The sequence below is a fragment of the Salmo trutta genome, chromosome 26 (assembly GCF_901001165.1).
Source record: "Salmo trutta chromosome 26, fSalTru1.1, whole genome shotgun sequence".
Taxonomy (NCBI): Eukaryota; Metazoa; Chordata; class Actinopteri; order Salmoniformes; family Salmonidae; genus Salmo; species Salmo trutta.
Window position 1 is genome coordinate 21,502,556 of NC_042982.1, and position 26,223 is coordinate 21,528,778.

General features: G+C 42.6%; 1 protein-coding gene across 1 annotated transcript; it reads left to right on the top strand.

Moving 5' to 3' along the window:
• The first annotated feature begins 5,657 nt into the window (after positions 1-5,657).
• On the top strand, positions 5,658-25,725 carry nek8 (NIMA-related kinase 8). The gene is made up of 15 exons (XM_029715246.1): positions 5,658-5,924; positions 6,488-6,693; positions 6,954-7,186; positions 7,320-7,451; positions 7,743-7,951; positions 9,811-9,893; positions 9,978-10,156; positions 10,424-10,571; positions 11,575-11,651; positions 11,752-11,869; positions 11,991-12,141; positions 21,308-21,471; positions 21,726-21,878; positions 22,416-22,574; positions 24,086-25,725. Exons 1-15 carry the CDS (start codon positions 5,878-5,880, stop codon positions 24,112-24,114), a joined length of 2,088 nt encoding a protein of 695 aa, XP_029571106.1. The 5' UTR covers positions 5,658-5,877; the 3' UTR covers positions 24,115-25,725.
• The last annotated feature ends 498 nt before the right edge of the window (positions 25,726-26,223 follow it).

Genomic DNA, 26,223 nt, shown 5'->3' on the forward strand with positions numbered 1-26,223 from the left:
ACAAAATGCCAAGTTTGTATACACAAGGCAGGCCTACTTGGAAGCCCCACCCTTAATTACAATTCCACACACCTGCTGCTGACAGGGCAACAGGGGTGCATTCAAGAACTAACCTGTTGCACTTGTATTGATAATGCTATTGTAGTTAAAACAGCCATACACTCAGTGCCATTCTCTCTTAGACCCATTATGTTATCATTAGCCCCTACAATCTTGGAATTCAAGACCTTAGTACACTGGCACCCTAATTAAGGCAAAATGTGGTTGTGTCTAGTCTCCATGTTATTTTGGTATGTTGCTCATTCCCAGAGATTCAAAGTTCAGCATGGACACATGAAAACTAAGTCTAGGGTTGAGTGGAGAGAATGAGACAATGAGTCCCTTAAACTAGGATTGAAACTAGGATTGAATATTGACAGAAATAAATCTGCCACATATCAGTTTGCAAACAATGAATACAATTTTTTTGAGTTAATAAAGCTGCATACAAACATGGTTTCTTTTTGCTTTCTTGAGTAAGGCAGCTCCAAAATGCAGGTGTTTCAGCCTAGCTCAGTGCTTTATGTGATGGTGGAGCAGCCAGTGGAAAATACGAAGCGTAGGGGTTGGTAATGTTCTCTAGTTGTGCCGTGATTGGGTCAGTGTTCTGTCACTCATGAGGACACTATGTCACTGAAAAATCTATTGGTAAAGCTTGAAAATTCAAGCCCCTTGCCATAGAGTTACATTAGAAGTGCCCATTGAAAGAAGGCACTAGGTTATTGGCCACAGATAAAATGACGTCAAATCCCGTTATATCTACCGTAGATATGATTGGACTGATTATGCCAACGTCATACTTTCAAAATCTTAGCTAGCAAGCTAGCAGTCATCATCATGAATCAAGTTGACAATCTACTTGCAAATCCTTTTCGAGCCTTTTCAATATGAAGAGAAATTAGATAAAAACGTATCGGTGCTCATCGGCCATTGGAAATAAATATTACACAACACATCGCAAAATCAACTATGAGTGATTTGGAAGGAATCAGTGGCTAACTGCAAGCGTTGCAAAGCAATCATTAGCCTGCTATTCAGTGGAGTGGGTGTGTGGTCCAAGTCTGGGTTTAAGGGTCTCTTTTCCAAGCTTAAAAGGAGAAACATTCAACACGATGGGCCAGAAAAGGTTGAATACATTGGCCATGTTGTCAATCCAGCATGACTTCTGCCGTGTTCAAAACAACTGGGAAATCTCAGACTTCAGTGAGTTCAAGACAACTGGGAACTCGGGGAAAAAACGAGCTCCGACTGGGAAAATACGTTTTGAACGGTCATCAAACTCAGAATTCCAAGTCGGGAACTCAGGGCTCTTTCTAGAGCTCCGACCTGAAGATCACTGACGTCATGATTCAACATTGTTTTTTTTTTTCTCGAGTTCCCAGTTGCCTTGAAAGCACCATAAATCCAGAGAATGCCAGACTTTGATGACAAAGTTAGATGACAAAATTTGCCCATGAAGGACTGAGGCTCCACCTTCCTGTTCAAGTGAGCACAGCACAACAAGGTGAGCCCAAAATTGTCTTGTATGCTGCTGCATAAATTATAGACATTGCATTCGGAAAGTAGATACGGTGCATTCGGAAAGTATTTTTTCAAGGGGTCTAAATAAATACAAATCTTCATCAATCTACACACAATACCCCATAATGACAAAGTGATTTTTTTTTTTTTGAGAAATACCTTATTTACGTAAGTATTCAGACCCTGTGCTATGAGACTCGAAATTGAGCTCAGGTGCATCTCGTTTCCATTGATCATCCTTGAGATGTTTCTACAACTTGATTGGAGTCCACCTGTGGTAAATTAAATTGATTGGACATAATTTGGAAAGGCACACACCTGTCTATATAAGGTCCCACAGTTGACAGTGTATGTCAGAGCAAAAACCAAGCCATGAGGTCAAAGGAATTGTTTTGTAGAGCGTCGAGACAGGATTGTGTCGAGGCACAGATCTGGGGAAGGGTACCAAAAAATGTCTGCAGCATTGAAGGTCCCCAAGAACACAGTGGACTCTTCCTAGAGCTAGCCGCCTGGCCAAACTGAGCAATGGGGGGAGAAGGACCATGGTCAGGGAGGTGACCAAGAACCCGATGGTCACTCTGACAGAGCTCCAGAGTTCCTCTGTGGAGATGGGAGAACCTTCCAGAAGGACAAACATCTCTGCAGCACTCCACCAATCAGGCCAGACGAAAGACACTCCTCAGTAAAAGGCACATGACAGCCAGCTTGGAGTTTGCCAAAAGGAACTTTAGGTTCTCAGATCATGAGAAACAAGATTCTCTGGTCTGATGAAGCCAAGATTGAACTCTTTGGCCTGAATGTCAAGTGTCACATCTAAAGGAAACCTGGCATCATCCCTACGGTGAAGCATGGTGGTGGCAGCATCATGCTGTGGGGATGTTTCTCAATGGCAGGGACTGAGAGACTAGTCAGGATCGAGGGAAAGATGAACGGAGCAAAGTACAGAGACATCCTTTATGAAAACTTGCTCCAGAGCGCTCAGGATCTCAGACTGGGGCGAAGGTTCACCTTCCAACAGCACCAAGACCCTAAGCACACAGCCAAGACAACTCATGAGTGGCTTCGGGACAGGTCTCTGAAAACTTCACCCAAGTGTATAGCCCTGTTGGAAAATCTAAATGGACTGTTTGAAAATGTGAAGATTTTATATATTTTTTAAAGCATTTATTTATAATTATTTAGGTACACATACCCCAGTTTGGGAATACCTGATGTAGACTATCCTAACTGCACAGCACACACCTTCCCAATATTGATGGATGTCCTTTGGGTGGTGGACACTTGTTGATACACACAGGAAACTGTTAAGCAGGAAAAACCCAGCAGCGTTGGAATTCTAGACACAAACTGGTGCGCCTGGCACCGTACCCCGTTCAAAGGCACTTTAATCTTTTGTCTTGCCCATTCACCCTCCAAATGGCAAGCATGCACATTACACAATCCATGTCTCAAAGTTTAAAAATCCTTCTTTAACCTGTCTCCTCCCCTTCATCTACACTGATTGCAGTGGATTTAACAAGTGACATCAATAAGGGACAGTGGTGGAAAAAAATATTTGGTTTTAAATATACTTCAGTATCAAAAGTAAATGTAATTGCTTAAGTGTACTTAAGTATCAAAAGTAAAAGTATAAATAATTTAAAATTCCTTATATTAAGCAAAGCAGCTGGCACAATTTTATATATTTTTTAATTTATTTACGGATAGCAAGAGGCACGCTCCAACTCTGCATCATTTACAAATGAAGCATGTGTTTAGTGAGTCTGCCAGATCAGAGGCAGTAGGGATGACCAGGAATGTTCTCTAGATATGTGTGGGAATTAGACCATTTTCCTGTCCTGGTAAGCATTCAAAATGTAACTAGTACTTTGGGTGTCAAGGAAAATGTATGGAGTAAAAAGTGCATAATTTTCTTTTTGAATGTAGAGAAGTAAAAGTTGTCAAAAATATTAATAGTAAATTACAGATACCCCAAAAAATGACTTAAGTAGTACTTGAAAGTATTTTTACTTAAGTAATTTACACCACTGATAAGGGATCATAGCTTTCACCTGGATTCACCTGGTCTGTCTATGTCATGGAAAGAGCAGGTATTCTTAATGATTTGTATGCTCAGTGCCTGCTGCCTAGTGAGAGGTGAATAAAATGCTGATTCTTCCCAAATGTTCAACATCCTCATGTCACTGGAGCGCAAGATAGGAGGAAGAACATTAGCATCCTCTGTGATAGGCCAGTCCTGGAGGAACACATTTACTAACATCAAAGTCTTACTCTGTGTGTGCGTCAGGTCTGTGTGTGCACGTGCACGTGCCTATGAGGGAGAAAGAGTGTGTTAAAGATGCCATTTTTTATGAAATGTTTCCATGCACACTCAGTACACCCAATTTATTAGGTACACCCATCAGAGCTATGGCCCCTGGTCAAAAGTAGAACACTATATAGGGAATAGGGTGCCATTTAGAACTTAACCCCCTCTCTAGTTTCCACATCTAGTAACATATGTTTGATGTGATGTGATTCTGATTTCCACCCATTGATTCCTGGCACTTTTTGGAGGTGTCTCAAATGTGATACAGAGTTCTGTAAGATTCTCCTACATGTCCAGAGGAAAACTACAAACAATGCATGCAGGGCAGAATTAGGCCAATATCCACTAATAATAATAATTTTTAAAAAAGCTATTAAGTTTTGGAAACATCTAGAATACAGTGACCCCCTCTCATATCATTACCAAGCCCTGCAATGCCAAGAGCTGAGCAAAGAAAAGAGTCCCTTCATCCAGCTGGTCCTGGGGCTGAGTTCACAAACCTGTTCTACTAACACACTGAAGCCTCAGGACAAGAACATCCAATCAATCAGAATAAACCAAATTACAACACAGTCAAAACAAAACTACATTGCTTATTGGGAAACACAAGCATAAACACAAAGCAAAATGTGATGATCTCTACAGATTGGTTAACAACCAGTCAAGCAGTTTCAGCTATTCTTTTCTTCCCACTCAGGTGCATACTAAGGGCTTTAATGCCCCCCCCCCCCCCCACATGTGGTTACAGCAAGGTCAACAAACAGTGTAAACGGTGAAAAAGGTTTACAATGATGGAAAAGGAATTTTAAATTATTTATACTTTTACTTTTGATACTTAAGTACACTTAAGCAATTACATTTACTTTTGATACTGAAGTATATTTAAAACCAAATATTTTTTTCCACCACTGTCCCTTATTGATGTCACTTGTTAAATCCACTGCAATCAGTGTAGATGAAGGGGAGGAGACAGGTTAAAGAAGGATTTTTAAACTTTGAGACATGGATTGTGTAATGTGCATGCTTGCCATTTGGAGGGTGAATGGGCAAGACAAAAGATTAAAGTGCCTTTGAACGGGGTACGGTGCCAGGCGCACCAGTTTGTGTCTAGAATTCCAACGCTGCTGGGTTTTTCCTGCTTAACAGTTTCCTGTGTGTATCAACAAGTGTCCACCACCCAAAGGACATCCATCAATATTGGGAAGGTGTGTGCTGTGCAGTTAGGATAGTCTACATCAGGTATTCCCAAACTGGGGTATGTGTACCTAAATAATTATAAATAAATGCTTTAAAAAATATATAAAATCTTCACATTTTCAAACAGTCCATTTAGATTTTCACCAGTGCCAAGGTACAGTAATGTATAGTCTAGATCAGCATGTGGTGTTGGAAGATGTATTTGAGAATAAGCAGAAAATGTACTGCTTCAAATGATGAAGGCTGTGACGTGTTGCCAATGAATTACAGACCTGACAAGGCCTTGTCAGGAAGAACGCAATGTGTTTGTTATTGCCCGCATTAGAGCAGAGATGGAAGCAGAAAGAACAGGAGCCTAGCTTGGCATCCGCCTGCTTATCTCAGCCGAGGGGAAGGCACTCCATAATTACATGTCGTCTAGACACTGTTACCTGCAGTCATACCTAGGACAGGAGAGAGATAGTGTGGAGATTAACCCTCTCTCTCTCATTTACACACACACACACACACACACACACACACACACACACACACACACACACACACACACACACACACACACACACACACACACACACACACACACACACACAGTATTACTGATGACAAAATCTAATTTAGTCAAATGATATGAATGAGCATTCAATAATATCCTACAACAAAAAAGCCTTTGAGTAACCATTAAAACAGAAGAAGCTTGTTTTCAGATCCGCGTGCTTTTTGTCCAAAGTTGTTCCCTGTAGGAGCAGGGGAAGTGTTGCCTGGAGACGACTTTCAATTTATTTATTTTTTTACAGCCTTGAGCAGAGGAGATGGAGAAGTATGAGAAAATCAAAGTGGTCGGAAGAGGAGCTTTTGGGTAAACCAAAAGTTATTAACTTTGAACTTCTTGATGAAACTACATCGCTAAGGCACAGTAGCCTTATTTATATTTTTTTGTGACGTTTTATTTCTCTTACTGTCAAACTTAAGTTAAAGTTAAAAACTTCGCAGCTTGTCTATTTGCCAAAATACAGAACGCATGTAAATTGGTTCAGTCGAGTACCGGAACGGCGCGCGCATCTTTTATTAAAAGGCCCGCCCTCGTACAATTAGAATTAAGCGCTCATTCTATTTCTATGGTCGCCCTAATCAATATAGTATAATACTAGTACATGATGAGTGCAAAGCTACTGTGTTGACTTTTTAGTCATAAATGTAATGTGTTATGTTATTTGCCCATTATATAAATTGTAAAACTCTAGTTCTAAGATGTTTTTCTAATGCCCACATGCGTTACATAGAACCAATATCAGTGGCAATAATGTTCAAAAATGTACAAGCAAATAGGCCCACTGTAAGGGGATAGCCTACACCAGATCACACTTTTCCAACTCTTCCCCACACTACTCATGCTCCACCTTTCCATGTCATGTGTGACAGGATAGTGCACCTGTGTCGCCGGCGCAGTGATGGGGCTTTTGTGATCCTGAAGGAGATCCCAGTAGAGCAGATGTCCCGTGATGAGCGCCTTGCTGCCCAGAACGAGTGCCAGGTGCTGAAGCTGCTCAACCACCCCAACATCATAGAGTACTATGAGAACTTCCTGGAGGACAAGGCTCTGATGATCGCTATGGAATATGCACCAGGTACTATCACATTACCCCCCCCCCCATTTCACATAAGGTACATCGAAAGTCTGTCACTGTAACATAGGGTGTCAAATATGTTTTGCTTGTCAGAAGTTCCCCATGAGATCTTATTCAGTCTCATCAGATGTCAATCCCTGTTGTAGGGCTTCAGGATATATATGATAAAGGGCACTGCATTATGTTACAAAACTCTGGGTGGCCTGAGAGCATGATCTATTCTACTGTAACTGTATTATTTTCCTGCTTTCTTACTGTAGGTGGAACCCTAGCCGACTACATTCAGAAGCGCTGTAACTCCCTGCTGGATGAGGACACCATCCTGCACTTCTTTGTCCAGATTCTGCTGGCCCTGTACCACGTGCACAACAAGCTCATCCTACACCGCGACCTGAAGACCCAGAACATTCTGCTTGACAAGCATCAAATGATTGTCAAAATAGGCGACTTTGGAATCTCCAAAATCCTAGTCAGCAAGAGCAAAGCCTACACTGTGAGTGGACATGACGTAGCATTGGTCACCTGACTACATAGTAATGGCCAAATACGTACTCTGATGAAATGCATAGTCATAGGCAGCACAGGCAGTAGAGTTTATCTTTTGTTTTTGTTTTATTTCCATTCAGGTGGTGGGGACCCCATGCTACATCTCTCCGGAGCTGTGTGAGGGGAAGCCCTACAACCAGAAGAGTGATATCTGGGCCCTGGGCTGTGTTCTATATGAGCTAGCCAGCCTCAAGAGAGCTTTCGAGGCTGCTGTACACATTCTTTTCAAATACACTTCATACATTGTCATTCCAATTTCATAACCTGTCCTTGCACTTTGGAATTATGTATCAATAGATCCAAAAATAGCATTGAAGTTAATCATATCTCACATTACTTTGAAGCTTTTATCTTTCTATCTCCATGCAAAATGTATTCAAATTTGTGGGATGATGCCTAAAGTTTACTGGTCCAAAAGTAAACCCATAAAAAATCAAAGCATTAGCATAGTTTGAAAATGTAACTCCTCTCCTTGGGCTTACTCACTCTTCATTCTTTTACAGAACCTACCTGCCCTAGTGTTGAAGATCATGAGTGGTACCTTTGCCCCAATCTCAGACCGGTACAGTACAGAACTCAGGCAGCTCATCATGAACATGCTCAATCTGGACCCGTCCAAACGCCCACAGCTCAATGAGATCATGGCCCACCCTGTTTGCATCAGACCCCTGCTAAACCTCTACACTGATATAGGCAACGTCAAAATGCGCAGGTAATGAATGCCACAAAAGACTGTATCCCAAATGGAACACTATTCCCTATACATTTCACTATATAGGGAATAGGGTGCCATTTTGGACACAGCCAAAGCCTGACGCTTCTAGTCACCAGACTCATCATAAGAAAACAAAATGTATCTGATGTATACATACAGTTGAAGTCGGAAGTTTACATACACCTTAGCCAAATACATTTAAACTCAGTTTTTCACAATTCCTGACATTTAATCCCAGTAAAAATTCCCTGTTTTAGGTCAGTTAGGATTACCACTTTATTTTAAGAATGTGAAATGTCAGAATAATAGTAGAGAGAATGATTTCTTTCAGCTTTTATTTCTTTCATCACATTCCCAGTGGGTCAGAAGTTTACATACACTCAATTAGTATTTGGTAGCATTGCCTTTAAATTGTTTAACTTGGGTCAAACGTTTCGGGTAGCCTTCCACAAGCTTCCCACAATAAGTTGGGTGAATTTTGTCCCATTCCTCCTGACAGAGCTGGTGTAACTGAGTCAGGTTTGTAGGCCTCCTTGCTCGCACACACTTTTTCAGTTCTGCCCACAAATTTTCTATAGGATTGAGGTCAGGGCTTTGTGATGGCCACTCCAATACCTTGACTTTGTTGCCCTTAAGCCAATTTGCCACAACTTTGGAAGTATTCTTGGGGTCATTGTCCATTTGGAAGACCCATTTGCGACCAAGCTTTAACTTCCTGACTGATGTCTTGAGATGTTGCTTCAATATACCCACATAATTTCCCTACCTCATGATGCCATCAATTTTGTGAAGTGCACCAGACCCTCCTGCAGCAAAGCACCCCCACAACATCACCCCTGTCCTTCACGGTTGGGATGGTGTTCTTTGGCTTGCAAGCCTCCCCCTTTTTCCTCCAAACAGAAGGATGGTCATTATGGCCAAACAGTTCTATTATTGTTTCATCAGACCAGAGGACATTTCTCCAAAATGTATGATATTTTTCCCCATGTGCAGTTGCAAACCATAATCTGGCTTTTTTATGGCGGTTTTGGAGCAGTGGCTTCTTCCTTGCTTAGTGGCCTTTCAGGTTATGTCAATGTAGGACTCGTTTTACTGTGGATATAGATACTTTTGTACCTGTTTCCTCCAGCATCTTCACAAGGTCCTTTGCTGTTGTTCTGGGATTGAGTCGCACTTTTCGCACCAAAGTACGTTCATCTCTAAGAGACAGAATATGTCTCCTTCCTAAGCGGTATGACGGCTGCGTGGTCCCATGGAGTTTATACTTGCACACTATTGTTTGTGCAGACGAACGTGGTACCTTCAGGTGTTTGGAAATTGCTCCCAAAGATGAACCAGACTTGTGGAGGTCTACAATTATTTTTCTGATGTCTTGGCTGATTTCTTGTGATTTTCCCATGATGTCACGCAAAGAGGCACTGAGTTTGAAGGTAGGCCTTGAAATACCTCCAGAGGTACACCTCCAATTGACTCAAATTATGTCAATTAGCCTATCAGAAGCTTCTAAAGCCATGACATAATTTTCTGGAATTTTCCAAGCTGTTTAAAGGCACAGTCAACTTAGTGTATGTAAACTTCTGACCCACTGGGATTGTGATACAGGAATTATAAGTGAAATAATCTGTCTGTAAACAATTGTTGGAAAAATTACTTGTGTCGTGCACAAAGTAGATGTCCTAACCGACTTGCCAAAACTATAGTTTGTTAACAAGAAATTTGTGGAGTTGTTTAAAAACAAGTTTTAATGACTCCAACCTGAGTGTATGTAAACTTTCGACTTCAACTGTACATTTACATTACCATTGATGAAAATGTATGTATACAATATTCAAAAGACATTTTGATTTCTGGTCCAGAATTGAGAAACCACTGTCCACCGTACAGTCAGGAGGTCATGGTAGACAAGGAGGGCGAATGACCGGCACAAGGTCCTTCAGAGGTCAGTGACATTCCACCCACATCCATGATTGAACCAGTTCTGTAATAATTAACACCTTTGGTATAATGTTTTGTCCTGTACTAGATGGACGGATGGGAACAGGAAAGTTGCACTCCTTCCCCCTGTCATCAGTGTACACATGGGGCAGTGGCATCTCTGCGCCTCTGCGTCTACCCATGCTCAACACAGAGGTGCTGCAGGTGGCCCTGGGACGCACACAGAAGATGGGCGTCACCAAGTCAGGCCGACTCATCACCTGGGAGGTCAGATTTGGTTTCTTGATCCCCTTATCCCTTCTCTGTCTGAATGAGGCTTGTCAACCTCAGTTATGGCTTCATATATCAATATTTACCTTAACCAACAAGCTACTAGCTGCCTCTTTAATTTCTTCAGATGATGCATTAGAATGGTTAAAGGATGATAAGATAAAGGATTTGTTTTCAAAACAATATGAGAGTCTTATCTGGATAGTCTTTAATATCACCAGTATTCACACATTTCCTAACCACGTCCTAATGGTGCTGTGCCAGGCTCCGTCAGTAGGATCTGGTGAGCCCACTCTGCCTGGTGCAGTAGAACAGATGCAGCCGCAGTTCATCTCTCGCTTCCTGGAGGGCCAGTCTGGAGTCACCATCAAGTCTGTGTCCTGTGGGGATCTCTTCACCACCTGTATGACAGGTACAGGCTATAATAACGTCTCAAATGGCACCCTATTCCATATATAGTGCCCAAATTTGGAGGGCTCTTGTCAAAAATAGTGCACTATTTAAGCAATAAGGCACGAGGGGGTGTGGTATATGGCCAATATACCACGGCTAAGGGCTGTTCTTTGGTACAACGCATCGCGGAGCCCTTAGCTGTGGTATATTGGCCATATACCACAAACCCTAGAGGTGCCTTATTGCTCTTATAAACTGGTTATCAACGTAATTAGAGCAGTAAAAAAAAATGTTTTGTCATACCCGTGGTATATACCATGGCTGTCAGCCAATCAGCAGTCAAGGCTCTAACCACCCAGTTTATAAATAGGGAATATGGTGCCATTTGGGATGCACACCATCTCTCATTGTGTTTCCTGCTGGGGACAACAGCGTCCGTGTCAGGTCAGCCTCAGTAGGGGAGCTTCACTATAGGAAATCAATATTTATTCACTGTGTGTTTTTGCTGCTAAGCACACACTCTGACACACACACACACACACACACACACACACACACACACACACACACACACACTGCAGTATAGTACTATCGTAAAGCACTGGAGCAGCATTGGAATGGAAGCTGTATTTGAACGTGTGGATGTAATCACCACTTTCACTGCACTTCTGACAAGAGAACATTCATCAGTGTTTGTCCTCCCCTACAGAATGCAATCACCACACTGCTGGCTTGGCGTTTAGGAGTTACACTTTCTCCAACTGGGATACACCATTAGTCACAGTCATAGTCTTGAGGGAGCTGTCATTAGTCTAATATCAAAAGCAGATGACACAGGATTAAAGAACCTCTGAGCCCAAGCTCTATTTCCTGCTCCCTCGTCACCATTTATCACCGTGGTGGAGCAAGTTAGCATTCCCTTGTTAGGGATTAAAACTCACACGGTTGGCCCACACTGTGATATAAACACACCCATCAACTCATCATACCTATAATCTCCTCTATTTATTTTCAATTTGCAGACCGAGGTATTATTATGACATTTGGAAGTGGAAGCAATGGCTGTCTCGGACATGGAAATTTTAATGACGTAACACAGGTAAATGTCAATGATTTTGAGGTTTGTTATAAACATTATTGTGGTCAGTCTTTCCGTTGAAAAAACATTATATTATTTCTCTGTATGTATTAATGCCCAGCCCAAGATTGTAGAGGCCTTACTCGGATACGAGCTGGTGCAGGTGTCATGTGGTGCTTCCCATGTGCTTGCTGTGACCAATGACAGAGAAGTATTCTCCTGGGGAAGAGGAGACAATGGTAAATGAGCAAGTTTTTTTTGTGTCGTCAGTCACTCTCTGTTTCTTGGTTTATGTCAGCAATGTCTGTGGGAGAGCTTGGCATTCTAACAGAATGTTCTGCTTTCTTCCCCCTCTGGCAGGTCGCCTGGGGCTGGGCACCCAGGACTCCCACAACTCTCCCCAGCAGGTGTGTGTGCCAGGGAAGTTTGAGGCCCACAGGGTGCTGTGTGGAGTGGATTGCTCCATGGTTATCAGCACCCAGAACAGCATTCTGGCCTGTGGCAGCAACAGGTAAAGTTACCTTCTTTTATAGACTACTAACAACATAATAAACATAATCAGTCATTTGCATGAAAGTGCTGTGAAATTGCACAGGCATTCCACAAAGGTTACTATAAATGTGAGTGATCCTTTTCATTAACAACTCACTAAAAAGCAGAGCTCAGATTAAAGGTAAAACATGCCCTTGATTTCCACTGCACCAACACCCTGCTTGCTTAAGCACTGACATACTGTAGCTCTTCATGGGCATGCTTTGTTGTGTTAAACTAATACATGGATTTATAGAGGTGGTGTATGACATTATCTTCTGGGCCAATATCCAGTGAGGCAGCATTATCTTACAGTGACAAACACTCTCTGATAGTTAACCCATCCACTAGAAATCCTTGTGGGCAGGAAGCAGGGTTCTATTAGAGCGAGGGTAAGGAGAATGAGCACAGTGCTATCAGACCTGGGTTCAAATACTATTTAAAATCATTTAAAATACTTGATCTGTGCTTGATTGAGTTTGCCTGGTTTAATGGAGCAATATAATATTCTCAAAACTGCAAACCTTGCCTATCTGCCACTACAGATGAAGCGAACGCTCATAGTATTTGAAAGATTTCAAATAGTATTTGAATCCAGGTCTGAGTGCTATAGCAGGGAAGAGTGTATTTGTATTTATTATGGCTCCACATTAGCTGCTGCCAAGGCAGCTACTCTTCCTGGGGTCCAGCAAAATTAAGGCAGTTATACATTTTAAAAACATTACATATTGTAAGGTTCTGCTTTTCTTTTCTTAGTCAACCTTGTGTTCTTTTTCTTTGTGTTCTTTTTTTGTTCATTGTTTTCACCTGTGTTCGTTTCTCACCTGGTCTCATCAACTCCCTATTTACTTCAGTTCTTTCTGTTTGTATGGTTGTGAGGTATTGTTTGTTTTTGACTGCCTACCTGTGTTTGACCATTGCCTCCGACCACGATTCCTGCCTTCTGCGAAGGCTTAATAAACATCTTCTGTGCTCTGCGCGTGAATCTACACCTTTTTCTCCCTGAGTATTCATTACAGAATACCTCACCTAAATACGGAATGGATTCAGCGGAGCTACAGCGGCGCCTAACCCAGCAAGAGGAGCTTATGGAGGAAATTTTCCATCTTCTCTTCCAGCCTATTCGCTACACCTCCGATGCCAGGTATCGTAACCCATAGCCCTCCTTCATTCATATCCATGCCTGGAAAATATGACGGTTCACCTGGGAAACGTCAGGGATTTCTGATGCAATGCAGTAAATACATTGAGCACAACCCCACTAACTTCGCCACCGACAAGAGCAGAGTGGATTTTGTTGTGTCTCTACTCACAGGCAAAGCCCTGGATTGGGCCACCGCCATATAGACTGCCAACAGCACAGAACTCGGATCCGAGACCCATTTCCACACCTTCAAAGAGGTATTCAATCACTCTCCCTCCGGTCGTCCTATAGGAGACCTCCTCATAGAACTTCAACAAGGACGCAATTCAGCTGCCGAGTATGCCCTCGAGTTCCGCACCATGGCTGCAACGAGTGGATGTAATGAGGCTGCTTTACTTACCGTCTACTGAAGAGGGCTCAACAGGTAACTTCAGGTAGAGCTGGCCTGTAGAGGTGACCTTCAGGATTTAAATCAATACATTCGTATCTCCATCGACCACCTCATCGCCGACCGCCGAAAAACTCTACCACCCAGGAACCCGAAACCTTCTCTTTCCATGATTCCGTCATCCCATCCGAGTCTTCCAGAGCCCATGCAGTTGGGCCATGCTCCTTTCCCATGTATCGAACGTCAAAAGTGGATCCAATAAGGGCTCTGCCTACACTGTGGAGGGAAAGATCATCTACTCAGCCATTGCCCTGTTTGCCCCCCCCACGGAGAGATGAGAAGGGTCCCCCCGCTGCCATGCATGTAGGCATGTCCTTATTTCTAGATATCTCCCAGAAGCAATTCTCTGTCCCAGTATTGATAACCGTGAAGTGGGTTACCAAGTATGTAGAAGGCTTGATAGATTCGGGAGCAGCAGGTAATTTTATCGATCACCAGCTAGTACAAGAGCTTGACATTGATCTAACACCTGTCACCCCTCCCTTAAGGATTAACACCCTGGACGGGGAGCCATTGGGCACAGGCTTCATCACGCACCTGACACAGAGCGTCACCCGCCAGATTGGAGTCTTCCACACCGAAACCATTCAACTCATGGAACTCTCATCCCCCAAACAGCCACTCATCCTCGGACACCCCTGGCTTTGTCGTTACGACCCTGCCATCTCGTGGCAACAAGGTGAACTACTGTCCTGGTCTTCTACCAGCTTCTCCAGTTGTCTCAGCCTACCCTGCAGAGCCACCACCATTGAGGACTCTGCCTTGGTAGTGCCACCCACCATACCATCTGAATACGCCTAGTACAGCAATGTCTTCAGCAAAATCAAGGCCTCCACTCTGCCACCACATCGCCCAGGAGACTGTGCTATTGACTTACTCCCTGGAGTGTCCCCACCGAAAGGCCGTGTTTACCCCCTATCTATCCCGGAAAATGAGGCAACAAAGAACTACATTGATGAATCATTCAAACGGTTTCATTCGTCCTTCTTCCCCGGCTGCGTCCAGCTTCTTCTTTGTTGGAAAAAAGGATGGTGGTCTCCATCCGTGTATTGATTATCGTTCTCTGAATGACGTCACGGTCAAGAACCATTTCCCTCTTCCTCTGATCCCAGCGACCCTTGAACAAGTCGACCTGCGAAGTGCATATAACCTTGTCTGTATACGTGAAGGCGACGAATGGAACTCGACCTTTATCACCGCTCGAGGACACTATGAATAACTGGTCGTGCCCCTTTATGAACAAGGTTTTCCAGGATATGATCAACTGCTTTCTCATCGTCTACATTGATGACATCCTGATTTACTACCTGAAGGAACACATACAGCATGTGCAAAAGGCTCCTTGACCATAACCTTTATGTGAAGACAAAAGAGTGCCTTCCATGTAACCTCTGTAAACTTCCTTGGCTTTGTACTGACACCTGGAAGGGTCAGCATGGATGAGAACAAAGTCACCGCCGTCAGTAACTAGCCCAAACCCACCACCATTAAGGAACTCCAATGTTTCATTGGGTTCTCCAACTTCTATCGCCGGTTCATTCGGAACTTCAGTTCTACGGCCGCTCCCCTCACTGCCCTTACCAGGTAAGGTTCTGCTTTTCTTTTCTTAGTCAACCTTGTGTTTTTTCTTTGTGTTCTGGAACGTAGCCCTGTCTTTCATTTTTGTTAATTGTTTTCACCTGTGTTCGTTTCTCACCTGGTCTCATCAGCTCCCTATTTACTTCAGTTCTTTCTGAGGTATTGTTTGTTTTTGACTGCCTACCTGTGTTTGACCATTGCCTGCGACCACGATTCCTGCCTTCTGCGAAGGCTTAGTAAACATCTGCCGCTCTCTGTGCGTGAATCTACACATTTTTCTCCCTGAGTATTCATTACACAGACATTCATAAGAGATCTCACAACCTATTAAGTGTGTTCCCTCAAGCCTCAAGCCTCTACTCTACTAACACATATCTACAACACAAAATCTGTGTGTATAATGCGTATGTTATCGTGTGTTTGTATGCATGTGTTTGTGTTGCTTCACAGTCCCCACTGTTCCATAAGGTGTATTTTAATATTTTTTATTTTTTTTTATCTCATTTTACTATTGGCACGAGTTACTTGATGTGGAATACATTTCCATGTAGTCTTGGCTTTATGTAGTACTGTGTGCCTCTCATAGTCTGTTCTGGACTTGGGAACTGTGAAAAGACCTCTGACATGGTTTGTGGGGTATGCATGGGTGTCCGAACTGGGGGCTAGTAGTTCAAATCAAATGTTATTTGTCACATGCAGATGTTAATGCGAGTGTAGCGAAATGCTTGTGCTTCTAGTTCCGACCATGCAGTAATATCTAACAAGTAATCTAACAATTTCACAACAACTACCTTATACACACAAGTGTAAAGGAATGAATAAGAATATGTACATAAAAATATATGGATGAGCGATGGCTGAATGGCATAGGCAAGATGCAGTAGATGGTATCGAGTACAGTATATACATATGAGATGAGTAATGTAGGGTATGTAAACATTATATAAAGTGGCATTGTTTAAAGTGGCTAGTGATTTATTACATCCATTTTTTTATTATTAAAGTGGCTAGAGATTAGTCAGTATGTTGGCAGCGGCCACTCAATGTTAGTGATGGCTGTTTAACAGTCTGATGGCCTTAAGATAGAAGCTGTTTTTCAGTCTCTCGGTCCCCGCTTTGATGCATCTGTACTGACCTATCCTTCTGGATGATAGCGGGGTGAACAGTCAGTGGCTCGGGTGGTTGTTGTCCTTGATGATCTTTTTGGCCTTCCTGTGACATCGGGTGTTGTAGGTGTCCTGGAGGGCAGGTAGTTTGCCCCCGGTGATGCATTGTGCAGACCTCACTACCCTCTGGAGAGCCTTACGGTTGTGGGCGGAGCAGTTGCCGTACCAGGTGGTGATACAGCCCGACAGGATGCTCTCGATTGTGCATCTGTAAAAGTTTGAGTGTTTTTGGGGACAAGTCAAATTTCTTAAGCCTCCTGAGGTTGAAGAGGCACTGCTGTGCCTTCTTCACCACGCTGTCTGTGTGGGTGAACCATTTCAGTTTGTCCGTGATGTGTATGCCGAGGAACTTAACTTTCCACCTTCTCCATTACTGTCCCGTTGATGTGGATAGGGGGCTGCTCCCTCTGCTGTTTCCTGAAGTCCACGATCATCTTCTTTGTTTTGTTGACATTGAGTGTGAGGTTATTTTCCTGACACCACACTCCGAGGGCCCTCACCTCCTCCCTGTAGGCCGTCTCGTCGTTGTTGGTAATCAAGCCTACCACTGTCGTGTCGTCTGCAAACTTGATGATTGAGTTGGAGGCCTGCATGGCCACACAGTCATGGGTGAACAAGGAGTACAGGAGAGGGCTGAGAACGCACCCTTGTGGGGCCCCAGTGTTGAGGATCAGCGGGGTGGAGATGTTGTTTCCTACCCTCACCACCTGGGGGCGGCCCGTCAGGAAGTCCAGGACCCAGTTGCACAGGGCGGGGTCGAGACCCAGGGTCTCGAGCTTAATGATGAGTTTGGAGGGTACTATGGTGTTAAATGCTGAGCTGTAGTCGATGAACAGCATTCTTACATAGGTATTCCTCTTGTCCAGATGGGTTAGGGAAGTGTGCAGTGTGATTGCGATTGTGTCGTCTGTGGACCTATTGGGGCGGTAAGCAAATTGGAGTGGGTCTAGGGTGTCAGGTAGGGTGGAGGTGATATGGTCCTTGACTAGTCTCTCAAAGCACTTCATGATGACGGAAGTGAGTGCTACGGGGCCATAGTCATTTAGCTCAGTTATCTTAGCTTTCTTGGGAACAGGAACAATGGTGGCCCTCTTGAAGCATGTGGGAACAGCAGACTGGGATAAGGATTGATTGAATATGTCCGTAAACACACCAGCAAACTGGTCTTCGCATGCTCTGAGGACGCGGCTGGTGATGCCGTCTGGGCCGGCAGCCTTGTGAGGGTTAACACGTTTAAATGTTTTACTCACATTGGCTGCAGTTAAGGAGAGCCCGAAGGTTTTGGTAGCGGGCCATGTCGGTGGCACTGTTTTGCCCTCAAAGCGAGCAAAGAAGTTGTTTAGTTTGTCTGGGAGCAAGACATCGTGATCCGCGATGGGGCTGGTTTTCTTTTTGTAGTCCGTGATTGACTGTAGACCCTGCCACATACCTCTCATGTCTGAGCCGTTGAATTGCGACTCTACTTTGTTTCTATACTGACGCTTAGCTTGTTTGATTGCCTCGCGGAGGGAAAAGCTACACTGTTTGTATTCGGTCATGTTTCCGGTCGCCTTGCCCTGCTTAAAAACCGTGGTTCGCGCTTTCAGTTTTGCGCGAATGCTGCCATCAATCCACGTTTTTTTTGGTTGGGGAATGTTTTAATAGTCGCTGTGGGTACAACATCACCGATGCACTTGCTAATAAACTCGCTCACCGAATCAGTGTATTCATCAATGTTATTGTCCGACGCTATGCGGAACATATCCCAGTCCACGTGATTGAAGTAATCTTGAAGCGTGGAATCCGATTGGTCGGACCTGAGCATGGGCGTTTCCTGTTTTAGTTTCTGTCTATAGGCTGGGAGCAACAAAATGGAGTCGTGGTCAGCTTTTTCGAAAGGAGGGCGGGGAGGGCTTTGTATGCGTTGCGGAAGTTAGAATAACAATGATCCAGGGTTATGCCAGCCCGGGTCGCACATTCGATATGCTGATAAAATTTAGGGAGCCTTGTTTTCAGATTAGCCCCCAGCTATAATAAATGCAGCCTCAGGATATGTGGTTTCCAGTTTACATAGAGTCCAATGAAGTTCTTTCAGGGCCTTCGATGTTTCTGCTTGGATACACACGACTGTGATTATAATCGAAGAGAATTCTCTTGGTAGATAATGCGGTCGGCATTTGATTGTAAGGAATTCTAGTTCAGGTGAACAAATAATATTTTGTTATGATCACCACGTCTCGTTAATCATAAGGGATACACCCCCACCCTTCTTCTTACCAGAGAGATGTTTGTTTCTGTCGGCGCAATGCGCGAAGAAACCAGGTGGCTGTACCGACTCTGATAAAGTATCCCGAGTGAGCCATGTTTCCGTGAAACAAAGAATGTTACAATCTCTAATGTCTCTCTGGAAGGCAACCCTTGCTCGGATTTTGTCTACCTTGTTGTCAAGACACTGGACATTGGCGAGTTGTATACTCGGGAGCGGTGCGCGATGTGCCCGTCTACGGAGCCTGACCAGAAGACCACTCCGTCTGCCCCTTCTGCGGCGCCGTTGTTTTGGGTCGCCGGCTGGGATCCGATCCATTGTCCTGGGTTGTGGACCAAACAGAGGATCCGCTTCGGGAAAGTCGTATTCCTGGTCATAATGTTGGTGAGTTGACGTTGCTCTTATATCCAATCGTTCCTCCCGGCTGTATGTAATAAAACTTAAGATTTCCTGGGGTAACAATGTAAGAAATAATTCATAAAAAAACTAAATACTGCATAGTTTCCTAGGAACGCGAAGCAAGGCGGCCATCTCTGTCGGCCCCTTGCAGATTGTTCAGACAGCTCGTGCATTAAACATGTCAATACCTCTGACAAACACAAGTAGTGATGAAGTTAATCTCTCCTCCACTTTGAGCCAGGAGAGATTGACATGCATATTATTAATGTTAGCTCTCTTTGTACATCCAAGGGCCATTACATGATTTGAATGATTTGTCCCAAATACAATGCTTTTAGTTTTTTAAATGTTTAGGACTAACTTATTCCTTGCCACCCATTTTGAAACTAATTGTAGCTCTTTGTTTAGTGTTAAAGTCATTTCATTTGCTGTGGTAGCTGACGTGTATAGTGTTGAGTCATCCGACTACATAGACACACTGGCTTTACTCAAAGTATGTTGTTAGTAAAAAAAAGTAGGGGGCCTAGACATCTGCCCTGGGGAATTCCTGATTCAACCTAGATTTTATTGGAGAGGCTTCCATTAAATAACACCCTCTGTCTTCTGTTAGACAGGTACATTTTTATCCACAATATAGTAGGGGGTGTAAAGCCATAACACATACGTTTTTCCAGCAACAGACTATGATTGATAATGTCAAAGCCACACTGAAGTTTAACAAAACAGCCCACACAATCTTTTTATCATCAGTTTCCCTCAGCCAGTCATTTGTATCAGTGTGCTGAAAGTTTGTTTATTTGTTTATTGTAAAATAGCATTGTATCTGGTCAAACATCATTTTTTGGTTGGTAACAGGCTGATTGGTTGGCTATTTGAGCCAGTTAAGGGGGCTTTACTATTCTTAGGTAGGGGAATAGCTTTTGCTTCCCTCCAGACCTGAGGGCATACACTTTCTAGTAGGCTTAAATTGAAGATATGCCAAATAGGAGTGGCAATATCGTCCACTATTATCCTCGTAATTTTCCATCCAAGTTGTCAGACCCTGGTGGCTTGTCATTGTTGATAGACACTTTTTTTCACCTTATCTTTCATAATTTGGTCAGATGTACTTGGATGTGTAGTGTCAGCGTTTGTCGCTGGCATGTCATGCCTAAGTTTGCTAATCTTGCCAATGGAAAAAATCAAGTATTGGGCAATATCAGTGGGTTTTGTGATGAATGAGCCATCTGATTCAATGAATGATGCAGAGTTTGCCTTTTTTGCCCATTTAATTTAAAGTGCTTCGCTACTTTTTTACTATCATTCTTTATGTCATTTATCTTTGTTTCATAGTGTAGTTTCTTCTTTTTATTGAGTTTAGTCACATGATTCCTCAATTTGCAGTACGTTTGCCAATCGGTTGTACAGCCAGACCTATTTGCCATCTCTTTTGTCTCATCCCTCTCAACCATACAATTGTTCAATTCCTCATCAATCCATGGGGATTTAACAGTTTTACATTCATTTTCTTAATTGGTGCATCCTTATTAATAACTGGGATAAGCAATTTCATGAATGTGTCAAGTGCAGTGTCTGGTTGGTCGCCATTACACACCACAGACCAACAAATATTCTTCACATCAACAACGTAGGAATCACTACAAAACTTCTTGTATGATCTCTTATACACAATAAGAGATCATATTGCCCAGACACCTGTGGTTTAGCTACTTCCTGCCCTCCTTAACTCTCTCTCTTACTCACTCCACTCTATACTGAATATTTATCTGCCTACACAGAACAAGAAACTCCCCTTCAATGAATTCTTACAGAACATGACACAGCATTTCTTAACTTTTCTCCTTACAATTTTGTAATGTGATATTGTAGAAAACACATATCAGCTGATAAGGTCAACTGGATCTACTTTACTTTTAAGTTATCAATGTTTCCCTTTTGATACGATTCAAATGTTCTTTAATTAAATGGCCAGAGTAGTAGATTGGCACTTTTGATAGTTTTCCAATAATTGTGTTTGGACCAATCAGATCTTTTGCATGCCAATAATTGGGCAAAAGATCAGAATTAGGCTGCCTGTGTAAATGAAGCACCTTTATCAATTACATTTAAGCCTATAAATGTGCTGCCATGAAAACAATTGCGATTCTTCTAAATGTGCTTGGTTAGGTTCAACAAGCTGGGGTTGGATAAGATCATCGCTGCAGAGGAGCCAGCCCCCTGTGACCAGATTGAAGAAGTCTACTTGTTCAGTCCTGTCCAATCAGCACCTCTGAATGTGGACAAGGTTGTTTACATTGACATTGGAACAGCCCACTCTGTTGCTGTCACAGGTGAAATTATATTTTGTCTTCACCTCGTATGCCTGACATGTCACCATGCAGTTCCTGAACCCATCGTAACTAGAAACCCAAAGTCCCTATGTTGCTGCAAGGACGTGACATCCCTGTGTCAAGCTTACACAGTAAAACATGTAACTGTATTGTAATACCATTATCTACTATAGGATGAATGTGCTTCTATGTGTCCTGTGACAATACACAATAACAATCTTCACACATTTATTCCCCCTGTTCCGTGTGTCCAGAGAAGAGTCAGTGTTTCACATTTGGCAGTAACCAGCATGGTCAGCTGGGCTGTAGCTCCCGCCGGACCAGTCGTGTGCCCTACCCGGTGCCGGGCCTTCAGGGCATCACCATGGCAGCCTGTGGGGATGCATTCACTCTGGCAATTGGATCAGGTGAGTAAGAGGCATTGGCAATCAGGGAAGATGCTTTAAGCAGACATTTTCAGTTTATATAAAATATTGGAGAAACGTGATGTCCTCAGTAAACTTAGATAACGCACTTTATTAGAAGAGCTAATTGAACACTGTACCAATCTGTTTCTGTAATGTCTTTTGTAATTGTGCTTTCAGCAACTGCTTTAAGGTCCTTAATATGTTGTAACAGAGGTGTGTTAGACATTTTCCAAAGGGTAGAGAGTTGTGGAAAATGACACAATACATGTCAGAATGTGTCAATGATCAGCTCGACGTCCCATAGGGAGATGGCAGGCACAGTCACCTCATTGTTCAGGGCTGTCTTTGATCAGATCTGCTCTCCCAGGGATAGATAGATAGAGCCATTGTGCAGTCAGGAGAGGAGAGGAGACGAGAGGAGAGGGATGGGATAGAGGGGAGGAGAAGAGAGGGCTGTTTGTTAAGGATTGTGCAGATTCATGAATCCTGGGGTGCGCTGAAGAATGTAACTATTCTGTTCTCTCTATCTTGGTGTAGAAGGGGAGGTGTATACCTGGGGAAAGGGGGCCCGTGGCCGCCTCGGAAGAAAAGAGGAGGATTCTGGGATACCAAAGGCAGTGCAGCTCGACGAGAGTCACCCGTTCACAGTGACGTCAGTGGCATGTTGTCATGGCAACACTCTGCTGGCAGTGAAACGTAATATTTTACCTATTACCTTTTTGTCAAAGAAAATTATGTGAAATTGCCAGTAGCACATACTGTATGTGGTGAAATCAAACAGCAATCACTGGGATGAAAGAAAGGTACAACTTGAAACAAGCTTCTTTAGATGTGGCTGACAGAGATCCATGTTTTTTCCTTGTAGAACAGAAGGTCTGAAAGAGCCTATTTGTTAATAGCTTGATAATTAGCTAACCCCACAGTGCAGATTTTCCCATGGCTTTCTCCCAGTCAGTCAAATCAGAAGTGAACACCAAGCCCCATGTTTGGCTTTTTGTGTCTCCATCGCCTCAGGGTCTGTAGTAACAGAGGCTCATTAACAGTGGGTGAGGCAATCAGTTGTGCCTTGCTCTCCACAAGCAATAAAATGAACAACAGGGGCCTGCCTCCCTGTCATGCTTAGCTCCTTAGGCATTGGGGAGATGAGCTGGGGTGAGCTCTGTTTATAAACCTGAATGTAACAAACCAGTGTATCTGATAATAGGCATCCTGTGTGCCATTTCCACAAAACCAGGCAGAGGGTTGATTAGGTTGTATGTCTCTATTTACACCAGTAATCATTTACTCACATTTCACTATTCCCTTACACTGTACATTTATAATTATTGATTTCAGGTTGTTGCATGCAGTTTATGGATCTTCATGTAATGTGAATAGTTCCCCAACCTCAATAAGATAATGTATTATCCAGCATGTGATGAATGGTCCCTCATCAGGATAGCGGATAAGCCAGCAATTCCTCTGCTTTAAAACAATGATAGTTTCCCAAATGGCACCCTATTCCCTTTGTAGTGCACTACTTTTGACCAGAACCCAATGGGCTTTGATCAAAAGTACTGCACTATATTGGGAATAGGGTGCCAATTGTGACACAACCAATAGCTATTAAAATGCCGCATGGAATAGACTAAAGCAACCCTCCCATTACAAATAGATGCAGATTTAGGAAAGATTAAATTGCACTTAAAAATCTCGTCAGTAAGTAAGAGAGACGTCTCTAGTCTTTGGAAGAGACCCAAGTCCTGTTGCAGTGTAACTCTGACCTGGCTGTGTTGTAGTGCGTACCATGTGGTAGTGACCTGAAATGCAGACACAGCAGCCAGAGTGCCCTCACACAGGTCATTTCACCCACATTTGACTTCCATTGGTTTTGCTATTTTATCAATGTATGAGTAGGACATTAATCCAGATACAGTATGACTAAATGCATGGTAGACAATGGCAGTGTGTGGGCATTAGAAACATTATTGTGCCACCACACCTACTGCATTGTGTCTAAGTGAAGTAATCAAGATGAAAATGTGGGTGTATCGATATCTAAAATACAAGAGTGAAATAATTCAATACCTGTCCTGAAAGCTTTTACAAAACTCAGGCCCCTTAAAGTATGTAACTGTACACATGCATTGTGTAAGATGGTATATTCTTGCCTGTCTTTAGTGCTAATGTAAGTGATACGTTGATGGCTTCTGATTACTCTTTCTCAGCTTTGCTTGAGGAGCCAGTCCCCAGATGATACAGCTCTGAAAACCATCCCACCACCGTCCACCCCTTCAGTACCTGTCAGGAGAGAAACAGTGGCACAAGGTGAAGGACTGCTAGCCTCCTCTGAATAACCTCTTCCAGTGGCCTGTCGTTTACTAAGCTATTGGAGGATTTCTGCACATCTTACACAGTTTCAGTTGCCCTGTCTCAAGTCAGTTTATATGTTTTAAATATTATGTTTTTCATACAGTATTATGTAAATGGTGGGGCTTTATTAATGGCACAATTTATGGAACAAATGCAAAACAATCCTATTTAGCATCCTGAGCTTATGTAGCTGGTAGCTAATATAATGCTTTACCAAAAGTATTGGAGTGAGATTGCAGAAGGAATTGGGGAGCTGTCCTGCTGTAAAGTTTGGTCCTCTCTCACCAGTGAGGTTAGCATGATAAAACGCACAGTTCCAGGATGTCTAACTGGTTTGGTAGGTTTATTTACCCAGTATTGAGTTAGACAAAACAATGTGTGTGAAGAAGGAAGGCTGCTCGTTTAGGACTGCCACTACCGTGTGAGCCTACTAACTGACTTGTCAGTCAAATGAAGCAAGCAAGTAAGGCACTTCAAATCTTGAGCACGTTATCAGTGTGCTTTTAGGATTAGTGTGCAATTGGTTTAGAAAGTTTTGTTTTCATTCACAATAACAGATTGTGTGTTTAGTATCATAGTAAGGTACTTTTAGACCACACATGAACAGTGACATTTTCTTTAAGACGGTTGACTAAAGGAGGCCACTTCTATGGTAAATGCATTTCACGTCACATAGACCTTTCAACCCTCAAGAGTTCAAAGATTGTTTAAGATGTTGTATGTAGAAGTGCTACTAACAGCATGGCACAGGTGTGAGAGACACATTAAGAGTCAATATTGGCTCTTCAGCTGTGTGTGTGTCGTAGGCATGAGCCAGTTTGATATGATGTGCTTAATTAGAACCCTTTGCATCCCAAATGGCACCCTATTCTCTACATAGTGCACTACTTATGGGCCCTGATCAAAAATAGTGCACTATATAGGGAAAAGGGTGCTATTTGGGACGCATACACAAGCTTGATCCTACTCTGGAAAGCCTCCAAACAGGCTGGGATGGTAAGTGCTCCAGACAGAGTAAATCAATGTTATTGGCCTGCTCCTTACTATCTTATCTCTCTGTCACCCACTCTAGTATTAGCGATGTAGTGGTAAAAAATAGGTTGTTAAACTGATCACCGGTCACAGTGAAAAAAGTAATGCTCCATATACTTTCAATGCATTTTCCACCAAAATGTGGGTAAACTGTAGTGCAAAAAAGGTGCATCACTGTCTGGTATCCAAGATGATTTCTAAGCAGATTTTTTTGTTTTCCATTTTTGGAAGAAATGTGAACATGATTCATGTTAGTGCTTTGCTTGCAGTGTTGCCAATTTAGTCAGAACAATCCTCTTAATTTACCTTGTGTGGTACCACTGACACACAATTTTTTGTGAGAAAAAAACAATCATTATGTAACAAATAACAATTTATATTTGTGCTGTTATTACATAGTTACTGCCTTTTGTTGTTGGTATATGAATATGCCATTTTATAAATTCTGTCAAATAAGAAGGAATGGTCTTTTCTTGTATTTCATTGTATATAATGCACCAGATAATTGATAAACACTGTAATACAATGTCCACTTTTCTTTATCAACCAAATTAGAAATTAATAAGGGACAAGAAATTTGAAATCGATGTTCTTTGTTTGGGTCGCTATTTCATGTCAGATTACTTTAGTCAAAACTGAGTTAAATAAACTGTTTTCACAATCATTACAAATTATGAAGAATTGAGGCAGCAATAAATCAGGAGTTAGAAAAAGTTCAAAACATGTATTGGTTTGTTCATGATATCTATAGCTCTACTGTGTGTGTATGTATGTGTATATATATATATACATACAGTGCCTTCAGAAAGTATTCAGACCCCTTGACTTTTTCCACATTTTGTTACGTTATAGCCTTATTCTAAAATGGATTAAATAAAAAAAAGTCCTCATCAATCTACACCCAATACCCCATAATGACAAAGCGAAAACAGGTTGTTATTTACATAAGTATTCAGACCCT

What these genes read in the sequence shown, in the direction of transcription:
- nek8 (XM_029715246.1), top strand. Translation starts at nt 5,878, where the DNA reads ATGGAGAAGTATGAGAAAATCAAAGTGGTCGGAAGAGGAGCTTTTGG. An exon ending in GTCGGAAGAGGAGCTTTTGG is followed by an intron (nt 5,925 to 6,487) that starts GTAAACCAAAAG and finishes CATGTGTGACAG; the next exon opens with GATAGTGCACCTGTGTCGCC. An exon ending in ATTTTAATGACGTAACACAG is followed by an intron (nt 11,652 to 11,751) that starts GTAAATGTCAAT and finishes ATTAATGCCCAG; the next exon opens with CCCAAGATTGTAGAGGCCTT.